Source organism: Stegastes partitus, unplaced genomic scaffold (genome assembly GCF_000690725.1).
Source record: "Stegastes partitus isolate 25-593 unplaced genomic scaffold, Stegastes_partitus-1.0.2 Scaffold478, whole genome shotgun sequence".
NCBI classification, from domain to species: domain Eukaryota; kingdom Metazoa; phylum Chordata; class Actinopteri; family Pomacentridae; genus Stegastes; species Stegastes partitus.
In genome coordinates, this window is record NW_007578209.1 from 37,727 (window position 1) to 57,135 (window position 19,409).

Consider the following 19,409-nt stretch of genomic DNA (forward strand, 5'->3'; position numbering starts at 1 on the left):
AAGAGACTCGCCTTTTCCTTTTTGGCACCTGACGCACGGAGGAGGAGGGGGGTTGCATATGGAAAATAAGATTTCTAGTTAAGTACTTTGGGATCCTGTTTGTGCAGAGAATGTAAAAAAAGAAAGGGATAAAAAAAAAGAGAGAGAGAGAGAAGCAACAAATGAATCCATAGGGGGAAAAAAATAAAAGCTGGAAATAAAAATAAAAAAGCATCGGATGAAAATAGAGCAATAAAACTTTTCTCGAATGATTTCAACAAATTTACGCATCGAAAACCTAATTCCGATTTATCTCTTATCACAGCAGTAATTATTCTAACAATAAAAATATTAAAACTAGATGTTTGTGTGCGTTTCTTGTCAAACACACATTTCTCCTCCATGCTTAATCCGAGGCTTAGTTTTCTCTAAACGCACAAACACGAGCTGAAAACCCACGAAGCGTCGATTTAAACATAATTTTCCTGCGTAAAGATGACTTTAAATTGCACACAAAAAAATCCGCATTTACCTGATAAAATCAGTTTTCTAAATATCACCTGTTGTAAATGTCTAAAACATTTCGTTTGGCTGAGCGCAAAAAAGAAAAGAAAAAAAAACTCCTTCATTGTAATTATAAGTATCCAATTTGTCAAAATGCAGAAGCATGAAGGGGAAAAAGCAGCCGTCATCATTTCATAAATCAAAAGCGTCAAACAGGTTTTTCTGTGGCTCAAATGTCACCGTCCGCAGGGTTCAGTGTTACAGGTGGGGAAGAGACGACAAATCTAATGATGCCCTCAAAATCTTCTGCTCTTTAAACACACAGGTGGATTTTTTATTTCTAATTAATTTGGGGGTTTCCATCAGTTTTACTGGTCATAAACATTTTTTTAGTTTTTGGTGACAGAGCTGCCTTTACGCACGGGGGGGACGCGTCAGTGGCAGCAGGCTGCGGATCCGACTGACAGACGTTTCATGATGACATTCGGCTCTAAACTGAGCATTTCACAAAAGAGACGTTTAGCGCTCCTCAGATATTGGCTTCTCTGGATAATCTGAATTCCAAAGCAAAGCTGTAAGCCCTTCTGTGCTGCTCTGCTCGCTCATTAATCAGACTTTGCCGCAAACCAATGAGAAAACTCTGAAATATCTTTACATGTCACTTTGCACCCACAGCACAGAGAAGAGCCGCACGTAGGACGTTTAGCATTTAAATCTGCACCTTTAAACACGCAGAACGATCGAGTTACAAAGTTGGTAATGATTAAAAATGACTGTGCTTGAAGGAGCGTTTTAATAAAGTCTCGAACATGATCGAAACATGAAAAAGTCACTTGGATTGTCTGGTTTCTAGTTTTAGACAAGGCTGCTGCATTTGCGTAAAAGCGACGTAAAATTAAATATCTTTGGAATTTGTTCAGTGTTCCACTTATGCTGAAAACATAATTGTTCCTTAAATTTGCACTCAAGTTTCTTTTATTCATTTTCTTCACATTTATCTCTGTGAAATTATTCCAATTCAGACTTTAATTCGAGGTGCAGTGACACTTTATTGGAAATCTCCTGGGATCAAAGTCACTTTATCAACACACTTCTTATTTTAAAGCTGAAATATGAGAATAAAAAACACAATCATGTGCGTCTTTTTGTGTGTTTTCTTGCTGCTAAGGAGTGTAATGTCAAAGTGCGGAACGAATCTTACTCGCGTAGTCGCTGATTTGGGAAGAAAGAGATTAGTAAGAGTGGTATTTCCTTTTTTTTTCCTCCCCTCTCTCTCTTTCTCTCTCTCTTTCTCTCTCTCTCTCTCTCTCTCTTTGCCTGCATGCTCAAGTCCCATTCTCTGGTCAAGTTCAGTGCGTTGTTCTCCGGCCCGCACGGACGCTTCTTATTGGTAGGTTGCGACAGTTACATCACGCCGCTCATGACGCGCACGTCTTCCTGTTTCCTTCAGCCGCGTCTTAAAGTGAATCTTAGTGGCGGAGAAGCGCTCCAGCATCCAGTCCTCTGCATCCAGTGCGCCTCGGAGACGCACAGACGCACAGTCTCTCTCTCTCTCTTTCTCTCTCTCTCTCCCTCTTCTCTCGCACTCTCTCTATGTCTCTCACTCTTGTAGTCACAGCAGAGGATAGAGGGAGAGACCGACGCGCAGGAGCTCTTTTCATCTTCTATATTCTCCCCGTTTTGTTCCTTTCGTTCGCGTCGCTGACTTTATTCCAGCTCCTCTGAGAAATTTGTTATATCCCAGCAAATCCGGCGGTGCCCTGCGTAGATTCTCTTCTTCTTCTTCCTTTTTTTTTTATCCGTAGGAGTTCAGGTTGTCCCCCTCTTCATCTAAAGGGTAAGTAACCTTGTCCTCGGATACCTCCCTCTCTTGTTCTTGCTCTGCCTCGCCTGCGCACGGTGGGCGGTTTGGGGAGTTAAAAAAAAAAACAACCCAAAACAGAAAAACAAATCAAACATCATTAACGGGCAAATTTATTCAGGTAATCAACAGCTAATCATTTCGATACGACTCTTATTTGTCTCCCGTTTCGTTCGCTCATCTTGGTCTGTGGTGAGAGTTGCGTGAGCAGCCCGTGTGTGTGTGCTGCCTGAGTGTGTGTGGTGTGAGTGTGTGTGTGTTTTTTGGCGAGGATGATTTGCGAACGGTAGCCCAGCCTTCCTCATCAAAGCGCACATCAAGTTGATTTGCAACTTTACGGAGTAAGTTTGAGAAGCGTGTTTTTTTCCTTTCTCTTTCCTTGTTTCCTCTCTTTTTTTAAACTCCGGGATGTTTGACGTGAGTTGATTTTAGCCATAAACTTGGATTCACTTGTCTTTGGTTCTCCTGTGCGCTTGTTGAGAGCTGTGACCTCGCATTGCCTTTGTCCTGTGGGTTAAAATCCTGTTTTAATGCCTTTTACGCACATAAAAATCCTTCTACGGCGATTACGAAGCTGTTTCTTTTTTTTTTTTTTTTGTGTTTCTGGTTCCCGCATTTGGTTTCTCTCATCTGCGGTTGCACTTTGGAACAGATGTGAGAAAGAAGCGCTGCGGCTCTGCTTTCATAAGTTTGGGTAGCTCAGTATTTTCAACCAAAGAAACCCCCCAGATGTCAGCTGTACCGCAAATGTTGTTGGAGTTTCGGTCAAACTTCTAAAAGTTATGCTCATTTTGGCCGAGCTGCTCTTTACGCACCGATTTTTCACTTCTTCTTATCATCAGAGGGGTTTAAAGGTTGAGGTGAGGGTTTAAAATAAGAATATATGGGTTCAAGTGAGGAGGAAGGGTTCTTTGACAAATAAAGGGAGTGTAAAAGTTGCAGTGAATGTCTTCATGTGTGTTTGATAGTTGCTTGAAATAGTTTTTTTTTATGAGAGAGGGAGAGAAAGAGAGAGAGAAAGTGAGAGTGCGCATGGGCAATAGAGGACAGGTGCGCCGTCGGAAAAGACAGGTGCTGGTGACTATTTCAAGCTCATTGTTAAGATCCTGAGGCAAGTTTCTTTTTAATGCTTTTTTTTTGGGTAGATGTATCACTTCTTGTTTGACCTGCTGGATATCAGGACTTGAGCCAAATGTCATTTATCAGAGGGGTTTTATTTTTTTTTTTTTAAAATACTGCTGGTAATTCAACAGGAAGGTTTTTTTTTTTTAGAGAACCAGAATCTTGCAGCTGTTCTTCCAAGAAATCTGGGACTTTTACAGTTTCATGAAATTAATTTTTTTCTTGAGCAAATAACCAGCCAATGCATGTCACTTGTGTGGTGCATCACACTGCAGTTTGCAAGGAAGCCAACAGCAAAGTTCTGTGTGTGTGTGTGTGTGTGTGTGTGTGTACAGTGTGAATGTGTGAGGCTCAGTGACAAGTCTTTAAAAAAGGCTTTTCACATGCAGTGAGAATGTAAAGACGACACAGTTTCTCTTGGATCGGACACGCAAATAATTAGTGTTCAGTCTCCCAGGGGTTACGTTTCTTCTCGTCGTTGAATATCACATGAAAACTAAACATAGATCAGAATCTGTCGTGAGATATTCGTGTGTTTAAATTTATTTTTATTGCTTCTTTCCAAATTAATCTAAAAGTCAGCCTGAATCCCATTAGAGTATATTTGCCACCTGGTATATTTAAGTCAAGTTTTCCTCGTATTTCTATTTTTGACGGAGCCACTGTGAGTCTTTTTCTGAGGAGTGTAAAAAGAAAAAATGTAATTTGTCGCACTGCTTCTGCCACTTTTATGCTACGAAGAAAACACTAAATTTGAATATTTACAAACCTCATAAATATTTTAAAACAGAGAAAGACACATTACATAGTTTCTGATAAATATCTCTACATTTGGGATTGGATTCATGGCTTCGACTGAGACACCGCCACCGCTGCTTACATAGCATTACTGATGCAGCCCTGTACTGACAAAACGTTTTGCTTTCAGAGGGGCATTAGGGTTTTTGTAAGAGCGCTTTAAGTTGCTCCTTGCCAGAGTTGACCCTTGCGACCTATTCATTTGAGCAGAATTAACTGCCCTTGCCAGATGAAAAGACAAACAAAAAACACAGAAGTGAGCTCACGCTGGCACCAAAATCAATAGGCCTATTTTGTGTTTCTTTTTTTGTGTCACTCTCCCCATTGAGAAAGATATGATGGCCATATTGATTAATGTGAGCACAGGACTCGTGTTTTAAAATTACACAATGTGTAAACACGGCATAAAATATTTTAAAATATGTTGTGACATCGACCGAGCCCACTTACTGAACCAGATTTAGTAAAGAGTGTGTAATGACGTGTAACATGTACATCGCCTCCCCGTTATGCCTTTTTTTTTTTTTTTTTTTTAAAGATAATCTTAACCCTATTTCTTTTTATTTGATGTTGTGAGCTCTTGGCTCCTATGTTGGCTCACGCTGCACAATCATGGAAATGAGGACAAGTACTTAAGTAATTATCATAATTTTATGCAGCTTTGTGTTCCGTGGGAACTGGTTCAGTGTCGCGCGGCATGTAACAGGGGACAGGATAAAATGTAGGACTTTGCCCTGGAATGTCGAGCCAAGGCCTAATTCTGACCCGATCTCGTCTGTTTCCTTTACCCCTCTGTCACTGGTCCTTACTGCTTAAATGTAATCACGGATGTCACCGTCCTTGTAGGAACATGCGAGGAGCGATGGGCGGCTGGCTGTAGATAAAAATCTCAAGTTTAATATCAGCTAATGCAATTTTCTAGAGGCTGACAGGTTTTTTTGCTCAACGACTGTCAAGCTTCTCTGTTTGACGTAGATTTGGTTCTGATATTGAAGTGGTGCCGGAGAGAGAGTGATTGAGTAAGATTCTGAAAATATTTTCCACTTTGGTGAGTCATGCATCTGTGAATTTTTTTCTCCCCGCAGGTACTCGGAGGCTTTGATCCTAGAGGACTGGGTTTGTGGGATATGGCCCAATAGCAGCAGCCCGTGATGCCGGACCATGACAGCGACTCCCTCCTGAACAGACAGACCAAGCGAAGACGTGTGGACATTGGTGTTAAGAGGACCGTGGGCAGCACAGCCTCCTCCACAGCAGCAGCCACAGCAGCAACCACTGATAACATTGCTCGCGCCAAAGCAGCCATTTTCAGTGCCATGAACTCTCTGAGCTCCCATTCTCACCACGGATCAGACACCGACTCCATGGAGTGCTCTGTAGTGCAGCCACATGGTGGGCCTGGCGTTGTATCAGCCAGTGATAGTGAGTCCAAGTCCAATGTACTCCGAAAGCTTCTGAAGAGGGCCAACTCATACGAGGACACCATGATGCCCTTCCCTGGCACCACCATTATCTCTCAGCTTCTCAAGAATAACATTGCTAAAAATGGAGGAGGTCCCGAGAGAGGAGAAAGAGGGGACAGGGGTGATAGAGGGGAATCAGGCTTCCCTGGTTCAGGGCTCTCCAATGCAAGTTCAGACGCACCCCAAGAGGATGCGTGCAGTAACTCCTCCCAAGACAGCACCCCTCAAGAGTGCTTGTCACCATTTGGCCGTCCTCCTGGCCTGGCCACCTTTGACATCGAACGTCTCAATGATGAACACCTGCGTGCCAAGCGAGCCCGTGTGGAGAACATTATACGTGGTATGAGCCACTCGCCCAGTGTGGTGGTACCTGCTGCTTCCCGTCACGAGCGTGACCATGAGATGGATGGAGAGCGGGAGATGGAGCTGGACTGCGCACCTCCTCAATCTCAGCAGCAGGCCCCCAGCAGCCCACGGGGAGGCGAGGTGTGCAGCAGCAACAGCAGAGAAAACAAGCGAAAACAGCGTCTGCCTCAGCAGCAGCAGCAGAGCTTCACCCAGCTGGTGTGCCAGAGAAAGGAGCAGAAGCAGGAGGAGCGACGGCAACTGAAGCTGCAGCTGGAGGACATGCAGAAACAGCTACGGCAGCTGCAGGAGAAGTTCTTTCAGATCTACGACTCAACCGATGACTCAGAACACAATGACCTCCACAACGACCTGGGAAACATGTCAGAGGACAGCCCTGCCAGGTCTGACACAGGAGGCGATGACCGGGGTGGAGATGACTTGCGCTCCGACAATGAGATGTCTGACCTGGACCCAGGCCATTTCCTGGACAGGGCGCGGGCACTGCTTCATGAGCAGGCCCTGCTGGCCGACGGAGAGAAGCCAAGAAGAGAGGGGCTTGGTCGGAGCAAAGGACAGGGAGGTCCAGGCTCCTCCATGCATGCTGAAGGTAAACAGCTGGCAGAAACACTGAAGCAGGAACTCAATTCAGCCATGACCCAGGTGGTGGACACAGTGGTGAAGGTGTTTGCCAAGCCTCCACGCCCTACACCTCAGCAGGCCTTTCCTCCTCTTTCCATACCTCCTGAGAGATTTCCAACCGCTGTCAATGGAGACAACCCCAACTTCCACACCGCCAACCAGAGGCTGCAGTGCTTCGGCGATGTCATCATTCCCAATCCACTAGACTCCTTTGCCAGCATGCCCGGGATCCCCGGCACCACCAATGACCAAACCGAGGCACTGCCGTTAGTAGTGAGGAAGACGCCCAGCGAGCACCACCACCAGTCCTCAGCTGTGGGTGCCCATGGTGGTCACCACCACCCCGCCCTTCACCCCTCCTCACTCTCTGCTTCTATGGGCTTCAGCCCCCCATCCTTTAGACACCCCTTTCCACTGCCTCTCATGGGCTATCCTTTCCAGAGTCCCCTCGGTGCGCCCACAGGTGGTTACACAGGCAAGGATCGTTCCTCGCCTGACTCCATGGACCTGTCCCGGGAGACCACCAGCTTGAGGACCAAGATGGCATCGGGTCACCACCTGACGCATCACCACCGCTCTTGTTCACCAGCACACCCAGGCAGCACAGCCGAGGGGCTCTCCCTGTCCCTCATCAAGTCTGAGTGCAGCGATCTCCAGGACATGGCCGACATCTCGCCCTACTCAGGCAGCAATGTATCCTTTAAAAAAAAAAAAAAAAAAAGGGGGGGTGTGTGTGTGTGTGTTCCGATGGGCATGAAAGGCGATAAAAGCAAATGTGTACTGTACCGTAGTAAATACGTCTGCACTGATGTTTAAACAATGCACAGTCCAGCTCAGACCAGCTCATGCCTGCGTATACCAAGAAAAATCTGATTTCAGGTGGTAACTCCCCGTAGAGACAGGTGCGAAACATTGCATCTGAGCCACAAAGAGTTAAAAATCAAATCTTTTTGAGTCCGTTTGAAAGTAGCCTAAGAAACTGAGAAATTGTTGATGAATCACTTTTCCTCCCACTGCTGTTCTCCTCTCCATTGTACTGTATTGTTGTATTTATTTTTACACTCATACCTCTTCCTTCTCACAGCACCGTGCAGCCTTTTCTTCCATCTTCAAACCTAAGTGCTTTAAAAGCTTTCTTGTCGCATATCACTTACTCGCGAAGATTAGGTCCCCACGACATTTACTGCCCCAATTCTTTTTTATAGAAAAAAAATGGGCTGAAAGAACGAGGAGGGAGATAGCATCCTGAAACTTGGCACACAATGGTGTTATATAGCCCTGCCTTATAGTTTAACCCCAGTGTGCCCCAATCGTGCCCTGCGGATAAAGAGGCTATCCCCTATGGGAGGCTCAAATTGAATCCCCCGGGGACTCGGGACTAATAGCTTAAACAGATACATTCAGTCCCTTCTCTGTTTCCCCTATACCTCCTTAGTCCCTAAGTAGTCCCTCAATCCTTATGAAAGTTTGATTTGTGTCACTCCGGCTGTCCTGAGGAAGCTTTGTCTTCAAGCCATTAACATTCATAAGAAATTAATCCTACGTCTTTATACCTGCTGTGGATTTATTAGTCGAGTGAATATGTATACTTAACAATTTGGATCGCTTGTTTTTGCTATTGTGTGCACCTGAGTGCCAAGCCTTTTCCATGGGTGTGTGTGTGTGTGTGTGTGTGTCTTTTTGTGTGTGCATGTCACAAAAGGTTTGCCTGAGGACTCGGGAAAGATGTATATTTATGATTGCTTGTGTTTTCTCTTGTGTTCCTCTTATCATCCATCGCTGTTGTAAAAAGCCCACAATCATTGTCGTTTCTTTTCTCTTTTTTTCATTTCATAAAGATCTGTCAACAGCCCGGGGGGCCCTTCGGCTGTTGCTTGGCAGCCAAATACTTCTTTTTTTGTTTTCCCTCCCTGCAAACCCCCCTCCTCTCTGTCTTTTCTTTGAAGCGGACGTTAACAGGTGTTTGCAGCGAGCTGTTTATCTTTCATTACCTCGCCTTGTCTTGTCTTCTGACCCAAGGGTGAACGCTTTCCAGAGATCCATAATCCTTTGCTTCTACAGGCTCCCGATGGAGGGATGAAAAGAGAAAAGGGAGAGAGAAACATACAGAGACTGAGAGAAAGTAGAAAACAATCAAACAATAACCACATATGCCAGATGCTGTGGCTTTCATTGTAGCATTTATAAATTCAGGGCATTAGCAGATGTACTCCCCTAAATGGAAAGAATAGACGGAACAACATGTCCACATGTGCTGGTCCGTTTCATCTTTTATTTTCCATTTCCACAATTTATTCCGCAGGTTTAGGAACAAAAGTTTGGCATTTACAAAATACAGTTTTGTACAATGTTGATTCTATTTTTTTTTTTTTGTTCTATTTGTATAGAATTTTAGGTATTCCTGCAGCTTTTTTTTTTTTCTTCCTGCGCTTCAGAAGTCAGAGACAGCTTGTCAGACATTTTGCGAGGTGTGTTCAAGTTCACCAGCTCTCGGCAGCATTGTGGAGCAGATGGCCGCTATCAATTTCCTCATTTGTTCACAGTCCGACTCCAAATTTTCTTGTCCTTACACCTGGAATTAGGAAGTGGAGCAGCTATTTTCCTCTCATGACTTTGGGCTTTGGGGAAGTGTTGTGAGAATGATGATGTCTTGTCAGATGTGGCAGGCGAACAGTGGGCCAGCTGGTATGAGTGCACCATCATGACAAAATAATAGCCTTGCACGCCACCCCTAAGTCCAATCACAATTACATTTGCAAGCTGTGAGTGAATTGGAGATGAAAATGTCTCATTAGGAAATATGAAGCTTTTTAATTGGTGGCTGAAGGGAGGTGATATTGTGTTTATGGCTGGAGAGGTAAAACCTCAACGTCTTTGTCTTAAAATAATTTTTAATTTCAATGATAAGGGGCGAAAGCGATGCTAATCCTAATTGAAAAAGCAAAAACAAATTAATCTAAGTGTAAGTGCGCAGCTTTCGCAGCAAACAAATCCCACCTTGCCTTATTGAAAAAGAGCTCTCTTTTTGCTGTGTCTCTGCCTCTCCCTCGCTCTGTCTGAGGATCCATTGTATCCCCTCCACTTGGAGCAGATGGTGTGGTGTGGAAAGTGAAGTGCTGCTCTTTTGGCCAGGCCTGACAGAGTAACACCAGTCTGCCAGGGTTTCCCCCACAAGACCCTCGCTGCGTATACAACTAACTCTCTCCCTCTCCCTCTCTCTTACTGAATCAGACAAAGTAGACGGGGTCTTTAAGGAGCCAACCCAGCGTGGTTCAGCATTTGCTGGCTTTGCTGTGTAACCCCGAGGCCAAGGGCAATCCAATCTAGCAGCTGATGCCTTCTTCCCCGCTCTATAGTTACAGCTACATCTGGACACTTGACTGATTTTAACGACCACAGCCACCCCTGTACATCATAAATAACGTCCGGCAATGTATTTTGCCCACTCGAGTGTAAACAGTCTTCATGAAAACTTAGTGCTGCATCTTCTAGGCAATTTAAATCCCCGTCTTGCTCCTGCCTGATGAAAACCCTTGTTGAAACAGCCCGAGGTTTTAGTACGCCCCCCCACCCCTCTCCACCCCCTCCACCATCCCTCCCCGTTCCCCTTTTCAATGTCTTATCCTCCAGATTGATATTATCAGATGCATTATACGGCCGTTAATTCACCATGGAAATGGCTTGGGCCGTTCGGTGGCGCAGATGTGTTTCATTCTCCCCATCGCTGGCTGAGTCCAAAGCCTCCGAGCCCCTCTTCTCCTTCTCCTCCTCCTTCTTTTGCTCCTCCAAGGGTTTGGCAGCGGCAGAGAAAGCTGGGGGGCAGGGGTGGAGCAGAGGGAGGAGGAGGGGGATGTAATTGAAGGCTGGAACCATGCTATCCCTCAAGGTGCCCCCACCAGCCCATCTCCATCCTCGCCGCGGCTCAATCCAGGCGATCCATTAGGAAGACAAGGCCTCTGACATGTATTAGAATATGGCCCATGTTGAGTGTGAGAAGGTTTTTCGTGCTGCTTGGGCCAGTGTTTGGGACTATCTCCTAGACCTTGTTTTGTCACTGACATGAAGCCAGCATCAGACAGTCATATTCAGGCTTGGCATGTGTCGCCGCCAAGCCATTAGGCCTTCTTGCCCGTCACTGGCGTTAACTGCTGTCTTTGTCTGTGATATGCAAATGTCTCCTTTTTTCTTCTTCCTTTTTTTCGGGGTGGAGGTTAGCACGGGGTGTAGGCAAAGGCGTTTGCTTGCTTTGACTGTGAAATGAGCCTCCTTATGTAAAAGCATCGGCTGCAGTGCTGGCCAGCGTTTTATTTACCGTGACGCTCTCACACCTGATACGGACGATGCTAATTGCAAGCAAATGGTTTCGCTTTGGTGCACCGTCTTCAGCCCCCACCCTCCAGCAGCCTTGCATTCATGCCTAAAAGGAAATTTGGTTTGCCGTCATCTGCAGGATTATTTCTTGCCAAACTTACAGCCCATTATAAAGCAGGTCCACATTTGTGATAATATCTGTACCTGCTATATGTGTACTTCTTGTATTGTTTCCTTCCAGACAACTGTTAATGTCCTTAACGGCAGCTACTTTCAGATCCAAGAAGGTCTCTCCCCGAATCACCTGAAGAAGGCCAAGCTCATGTTTTTCTACACCCGCTACCCGAGCTCCAACATGCTCAAGATGTTTTTCTCTGATGTCAAGGTGAGTCCAAACATTACTGCGTCTGCTCTGGTGTTTTCAGCGTTCACCTTTGTTGTTGTGTCATTCTCACGTTTATTTCAACACACACACACGTTTGAAAAGGGGAAGTTTGATTTAATAATTGCGATATGCCAGCTTCAGTTGTGGTGAACAATGTACACTTGTCTGCCTTGAAACGAGGTCCTTTCCCTCGCTAACTTATGGTTTTATGCAAAAGATGAAAGAAGAGGAAGTTGAATGGGTTTACATGAGGGAGCTGGAGAGCCTATGAGTATTCTAAAGATAAAGAGTGGGATGAGTAATGGAGGGGTGGAGAGGGCAGAGAGGAGGATGGAGCCTGGAGACGGAGGAGTGGTTACACCAGCAGGTGTAGGGAGGATGGTTGGATGGAGGGAGGGGCGAAGGGAAAGAGCCGATTTAGGGAACATGGCAAGGATGAGCATTGGCTCCGCTCGGAGTTTAATGAAGGAAATTTTGGAAAACAAAGCACAATATGTAAGCCGAGGGGGGAAAAAAAAAAAAAACGAGACCAACAACACAATGGCCGTTGTCACGATTGAGTTTGTTGTTGTTGTTGTTGTTTTGTGTGCCCCTCTTGGACCATACGGAGGGGTAAACACTATGACAGATCCAGGCCATCTTATTCAAATCAGAAGATAAAGGTTTCCCTTTTCTCCCAGCTGCCCCTCTTGTCTGCAGCCACCGCGGCTCTCATGACTCTCACTGGGGATCGAAAAAGATCCTCAGCAAAGTGCCACCTGTAAACGAATTATTCATTTAATTTTAAAAAATACATCCTTAACACTACGACATGATTTCACGTAATTTTGGTTGTTGAACATTTCCAGCGACAATTAATATGAATGGTCGTCACCAGTTTGCTTCACTGACCAATCAGCACCATGGAGGTGGCCTCATCGTGAACGGCCTCATCAGATACTTAAACAAGGTCAAGATAGTTAAGGGGATTATGAGTGACACTGGTTTGTTTATGTTTTCGGTGGAGGACAATGGACTCAAGATGTAAGTTAGCAGACATGTATGGGAATGAGACGGACTATCTAATTAGATTCAGCCAGCATGGCCTCTTAGCGAGTGGCTGTCCTCAGACAAAAGTCTTTAAGGCTAATCGGGTCTTGACTAATCAGGTCTGGACTGTCAAGGACCTAATGAACGTGGGAAGTGGGTTGCCCTAACAACTGAGGGACGCTGTGGCTGTTGTTCCCCTTCATTAAGCTTCTTTTAAGACAATCGTGACTTTTTTGTGACTTTTGGTGTTTTGGAAATGTTTTGACAGATGCATCATAATACCATTGTTGGCCATGTTAATGACGGCCTATAATACCACTCCACTAGCTTTAAGACGTCTCATTAGTGCCGTGGATGAAGGCTGAATAATTATAACAGATTAATTAACAGATTAGATAAACATATTCAGTCAATTAATAAAGTCAGCAAAAGTTCTTGCCTTTGTAAAGAGATACAGGTTTACTGTATAAATATATTCATACATTTTCCCTTCACTTTAACACACACACACACACACTCACACACACACACACACACACACACACACCTTGTTTTTTTGTCTGTCTCTCTGTGGCTACCAGCCTCAGTATTTGGGCCAGTCATGTGCTGTGGAGTAGCAGAGGTCAGGAGGGTTTTCCCTTTTCTATATGTCATTCCTTCTCTTTTCTTTTTTTTCGCTGATGGTGTGGCATGGTATGTGTGCCTCGGCGGGGCCGGGGAGAAAGAAAAGCCAGCGGCTGGATTTTGAGTCGCCGCAGTAACAAAAGCCCGCTTTCCAGGGCCGCTTTTTGTGTGCAGTCAGCCAATAGGCAGCCAGAGATTATCTCCCACAATTCACTCCTGCGAAAACAGGAAACGTTGGAAAGCCCTGATGACTGTGAAGGGGCTTACGAGAGAGAGAGGGAGAAAGAGAGGGAGGCCCGCACAGGCTTCTCTGTCTTTCTGCTCTCCTCTCCGGTTGTTCTGGATGTAGCTTAGCACTCTGAGGTCATCTGTGTGCTTTCTGCCTCCATTGTTGACCACTATGTCAGAGAAAGTGTTGGCGAGAGACACAGTTTGGCTTTTCATCCAAATGCCTTTCAGCTGAACATCCTCACCAACCGCACACCAGCTTCACTAATAACATATTCACCCAAGTGCACAAGTTTGGGACTGACAGTCAAAACACCTGAATAATTTGGGCCCCGGCAGCTAATATAGTTTAGACGAAAGCGTACTTTAGTGTTTTCCAATTCTGGACTTAAGTATGTGTCTGTGCATGAGCAGAACATGTGTGTTTATGTGTGTGTGTTCATGTGTGTGTGTGTGTGTGTGTGTGCGCCACTTTCTATCTTGTGCTGTTAGCACTAAGCGCTGACCTTTCACAGGCTCTTGAGTGTGAGTGTGAGAAACATGCTTTCACTGTCTCTCTCTCAACTGCCTCTCAGCCAGGCGCACACACACACACACACACACACACACAGATATTCTCAAACACAGTGTGTCGACTCACACACACACACACACACTCACACACACACGTTTTCCTCACTGCATCTCATGTCTGTGCTGGCTGACCCCTGCCAGCTCTGATTAAGGAGCTGCAGTGATGTGCTCCTTTGAACCGATTCCCTCCTTTTACACTGAACACACTCGTCCTTAGCTGCTATCAGGGGGTCTCTTGTCCCCCCACCAGCAACTTAATGAACCAAGACTGCTGGAAGCTGTAGGGGGACTTGCCAAAATTGAATCCCAGAGTGCGCTGATTGCAGTTAATGCGGATGTAACATAATTTAGTGTATTTACACGCGCTCACAGCAAATATCGTATCTTTTCTGTTTTAAGCTAACAGTGAAGTTGCACATGCAGGGCCCTCATACATCTTCTCCCAAGCTGTCGGGGATAATAAAGTAATCTTTGTCCAAAGTGACAAATGTCTCCGTCACTCGGCTGTAGTGACACCAAAGGTCTCCCGCATGAGCGATGGCAACTCTTTGGCTGACTTTAATCTCAGTATGTAGCGCTCCCCGTCTTGCACGCGCTCAGTGCGCGCGCGCTTGCGAGGACCAATTCGCTAATGTCCAAAATTCACAGGAGGACGGCTGCAACTTGGGCCGGAGCGGCGTGTTTGTGCTCTGTCACACTCCTACTGTCTGCTGCATTGTGTGTGTTTAAGAATAGCCCCGTGCAGCCGATGTATTTGTAAGTGTCAGTAGTTTGTTTGTTTGACACTCCGATGTCACGACCCCAGCTTGCTGACTGCTCACGTTCCGACCCTCTACCCCACCCTCCCCACCGGCCAAACGCCATTGTCCGACGGCGCTGCTGACCTGCACCCATCCTCCTCCCTCCCTCTTTTCCCCATTTATGCTCACCCTGCACTTTAGGACAGCCACCATGCTAACCCCCTCCTCCCCCCACCACTACCACCACCACCACCACCCTCCCAAACCGCTGCCAAACAATGTCAAGCGGACTTATTCTTTCCCCCACTCCGCCATTATGTCATCCGCTGATCATTCCAGAAAAGGCACGGCCCACTCCTTTTAGCCAGAGTCCTACCTTGGGCCAAACGCCTCCCCTGATTCGCCCCAACTTTCCTGCCCGCCCGCTCCGCTCCGTTACCTCACCGCCTTCCCCGTCTTCATGTGCTTGCGTGTGTTGGACTGCCATCCCAGATCACGAAGAGTGTGTGGGTCTGTGTTGTCGAACAATGGCCAGAGTCTAATCTCCATGTCAAAACCGCTCTGCCTCCCCAGCGAGCAGTCCGCTCAGCGTTTAGTAGCGTTTTGTCCCCCCATTCTTCAGGCGCCACAGAAAGAGCAGAGGGGAGGGAGGAGTGAAGGCCTAATGTGTGTGAACGAGGGTGTGGGGGTGATGGTCGGGCAGCTTTCAGGAGCCAGAATTTTGAGTCATTTCGACGAGGAAAAGTGTCGTTAGGGGGTTCGATTCGCACTTTCAAGGGAGCATTTTTAAAGGCTAGGCGGCTATCCTTATCTAGTTGTATGGATGTTTGGACAGTGTGTTTTCACTGCTGAGACCAGGCAAGGGGGGGGAAAGGAGAAAAAAAAAAAAAAAAAAGGAGCTGGGACCAGCCGAGGCTCTTAATAGGTTTACCTCGCCCTATTGAATCCAGCCGAGCGGCACAGATCAGATAGCCACAGCCTTCTCCACAGCGCTTATCATCTTCTTTTTCCTTCTTTTGCTCTTTTTCTTCTGCTTTCTTCCCTGCGTGGGAGGTGCGGCGAGGGGAGGAGAATCGGGGTGTAATTGGTGAACGGGGTTAAGTACATGTTTGAGCCCCCTGCGGGCCGGGGCGCTTCAGATGATGACTTAATCGTTTTTCTGGTCAATTATGTGTTTGCGGTCTCACCCCCTCTCTCCCACCTCTCCCTCCACTCTCAGGGTTATGATAGGGGGGAGGTCTGCTCCCAGTGGGGAAGATGAACCACACACACTCGCTCTCCCACTCTCTCTTTCCTCTCCCCCCCCTCACCCGCCTCCTTCCTGCCTGCTGTCTTACTTAATATCTCTATTATCTTCCCCTCGCTCCACTACCACTGTTCTCCTGTCCTTTTTTTTTTCTTCTTCCTGTAGCGGCTCCCTGATGTGAATCTGACATCTTTACACTTCTCCTCCTCTCCTCTCCTCTAATCCAGTGGCTTAGGAAGGGTTTAGACATGACAATCTTCTCTCCATAAGCGTGAAGCGAGCGCTCGAAATGACTGGATTTCAAGTGATAATTCAGGAATAAAAACTGCGATATTAAACACCTCCTCTGTCTCTGATTCCAGTTTAACCGCTGCATAACCTCCCAGCTGATCAAGTGGTTCAGCAACTTCAGGGAGTTCTACTACATCCAGATGGAGAAGTTCGCCCGCCAGTCCATAAACGACGGCGTCACGGGAGCCGAGGAGCTGAGCGTCAGCCGCGACTGCGAGCTCTTCCGAGCCCTCAACATGCACTACAACAAGGCCAACGACTTCGAGGTAAACAGTCTGAGCAGCTCGGTGAAGTTGCAAAAGCGCGAGGAAGAGCTGTGAGCGAATGCATGAAAAGAAAAAAAACGATAAATTTCACCCGATACCTGGTGATGCAGACGGGTAGTGTGACACCGTCTCACCGTGTCCTCGCTGACACCGTCTCCCTGCGACCGTTCTCCGGTCTCTCGCGCATCCTGCGACACAACAACACACGTTGGTACATTTCTAGGCCTTCCTCAGACGAAGGGGGATTTTAGTCGAACAATTTCACCTGAAAAATTCCAAATTTCACGTTTTTCAGTTTTGTTTTTCAAAGACCTGTGAGGAACTGCGGCGTAATGAGGAAGAAGTCTTGCTTATTTTGCCTCTTCCTCACCTCTAATTTCCTCTCTCGTGTTTGTGTGTGTGTGGGCGGGTGTGCTTTTGAAACAAAAAAAAAACAAAACACATTTCTACTTCCCCGTCCTCATTTACCTATCATCCGCGGTGAGGTGTTTATGTGTGTGTGTCTTCCAGTGCATTGTGATCATAAATTCTCAGCAGGCAACTTCACCTTTAATACGTTTCATTTTTCACACTTCTCCTTTTGCCACCTTTCTCGTATGTGTGTGTGTGAAACGTTTCAGGATCGCCAGCGCTCTCTCAATGTCAGCTGACAAAAGACCTTTAAAAGGCTTGTGTTAAGAAGGACCTGGAGTGAGCTGGATGTGTGTGTGTGTGTGTGTGTGTGTGTGTGTTGTTGTTCGAGAGATCGAGTCCGTGTGCGTTGGTGTATGTGTGTGAGTGTTTTGTTGTTGCTGCATTTCCCAGTGTCCTGTTCACCTCGAAGGGTACAGCCGTCCCTTGGACCGGCCTGGCATGCTGGCAAAGCACTTCTCCAGTGTGTGTGTGTGTGTGTGTGTGTGTGTGTGTGTGTGTGTGTGTGTGTCACTTTGAGGGGGGAAAAAATCTCACTGTTATCAAGGTTAAGCGTCCTACTGTTTTAGTGAGAGGAAGGGGAGAGAAAGAGGGGGAGAGGGTGGAAGAGGGAGATGGATAGATAGGGGATAGAGGGTGAGAGCTTGGAGACAAAGGAGAAAGCGATGGAGGGAGGGAGGGAAAAGAGGGGAATCGAGAGGGGAATGGAAAAAAAAAGGGGGGAGAAAGAAGGGGAGAAGGAGAGAGGGGCAGAAAAAGAGAGATGACGTGCAGGAGCGAAGTGCCCTTGCGAGCAGTGGGAGTTTTGCGAGCGCTCACATTTAAAGTGCTTCACTCTCTTTCTCTGTGTTTGCGTCTATCTCTCTCTGTCGTTATTTGTCCACTGGGGCTCACTCTGTGTGCACCCAAACACACCACACACACTTCCCCACATCCATCTTCAACTCTCTTAAGGGAGGGCTTTGAAAGACTCTGGCAGGCAGAAGGCACTCGTATATACGGAGGTCTCAATAAGCCCATCGCAGCAAGAGCAACAAGAACATATTCCTCGCGTTCGGCTCCCGTTTAGCGATGGGGAAAATGAGTCCGAAGCAAGACGACGGCCACGGCCTTGCACTGATGTGATCACCTATTCAGAGCATCCCTAAATGCAGCAGGATTACTAACTCTGAACCCCCTAAACCAATCGAATCACTCAGTTTTTGCCATTTATCGAAGCCAGTAAGTGTAAAAACAAAAAGAAGCATTGATTTTATAAAACTCTGATGTGCCGTGCCGTGACATCAACAAACTTCTGTACTTAAAATAGAGATATTCAATCAAATTTTATTCTGTCTCGTCTAAAAATTAACTTTGCAGGAAGCAAAATTCTGCAGTCCTTGGTGCAAATGTGAAGCCAGTACCAACTTAGCTATGTCCAACAGTCACATGACAAAAATTCAGAGTTTTCAGCTGAATTGCAGGCTGTGTATAGAAAGTACAGAGAGAAATAAAAAGTGTGAAAATATCTATAGCATGCATAGTGTTCTTTCCAGTATTGGGAACACCTGTGGGCAAAAGGAAAAATGTTGTATATGGTGATTCTACATTTTTTTTCCAATTCTTTTAAGATAAATAATTTGAAAACAAATCACCTTTAATATTCTATTCATGGTCGTGCTGTTTCCATCGAGGTGCAGGACTTTACATTGCAGTGAAAAATGAGCCCACAGTGAGTAAAAAACGCGACAGGAGCAAAGAAAAATGTCCAGAAATTGGGGTTAAACCACAAACAGTAAAGTCTAATTACTGTGGTTTTAATTCTATATAATTGTAGTTTGTTCTAATCACTTCTCTTTCATCATCCACGTTTTTTTTTTGTGTCCTTCGAGAAGAATGTTTCTGTTTTCATATCAAATTATGCTCTCTTTATGGCCAATCACCCGACACCCCCGACAGAAAGCGATCTCCCAAAAACATCCGATATACAGTATCCCTGCCTCTGTATCGAGGCCGACGTTGTCAGTCAGAAGTTAAAGATTATATAAAAATACTTTTGGATTTACAATTTGTCTGATGTAGTTTTTTTTCCCAGCACAAAAAGTTAAATTTATGAATATGAAGAAATCACTCGTTTTAAAGGTCTTTACGTGTGGTGGAGTTTCCACAAGTTGCACATGAGACCACTGCTGGAGCTGCCACAGCTAAAAGAAGGAGGACTTTAAATATACTTAAACACAAGCAAATGCCCGACTTAAACACACCTGTAAATGCCACTAGATTTCCCTGTAGAACAAATTAAATTCTTCGATAGGTTTGCACAAACGCCTCGGAAGACAACCCTAAATAAAATGTACAGCATCCAACGGTAACATGCCATCTCCTCCTCCTCCTCCTCATGAAGCCCCGTCTTTCTGAACTCGCCGTCGCACTTTTGGACAAGACTGTCATTCTTCTCCTGGCACCAGGAAGTTACTGTTGGCTTAAGGGGAACAGCCCCCATTTGCATGCATAAATGTAAAAATTTGCAAGAAGACAGACGGAGAGGAAAAAGAGCGAGCGAGGCCAGGTGAATAAGTCTTCTGTTGGCCGAGGAGCTGCAGCGGTGGTGG

General features: G+C 46.0%; 1 protein-coding gene across 1 annotated transcript in view; it reads left to right on the forward strand.

Moving 5' to 3' along the window:
• The first annotated feature begins 1,518 nt into the window (after positions 1 to 1,518).
• Positions 1,519 to 19,409, forward strand: part of LOC103360984 (prospero homeobox protein 1) — a 28,768-nt gene continuing 10,877 nt past the window's right edge. The window contains exons 1-4 of the mRNA XM_008286940.1: positions 1,519 to 2,320; positions 5,350 to 7,407; positions 11,303 to 11,410; positions 16,213 to 16,407. Of these exons, the coding sequence (XP_008285162.1) occupies positions 5,416 to 7,407; positions 11,303 to 11,410; positions 16,213 to 16,407 (2,295 nt within the window). The 5' untranslated portion in view covers positions 1,519 to 2,320; positions 5,350 to 5,415. The remainder of the gene's footprint in view (positions 2,321 to 5,349; positions 7,408 to 11,302; positions 11,411 to 16,212; positions 16,408 to 19,409) is intronic.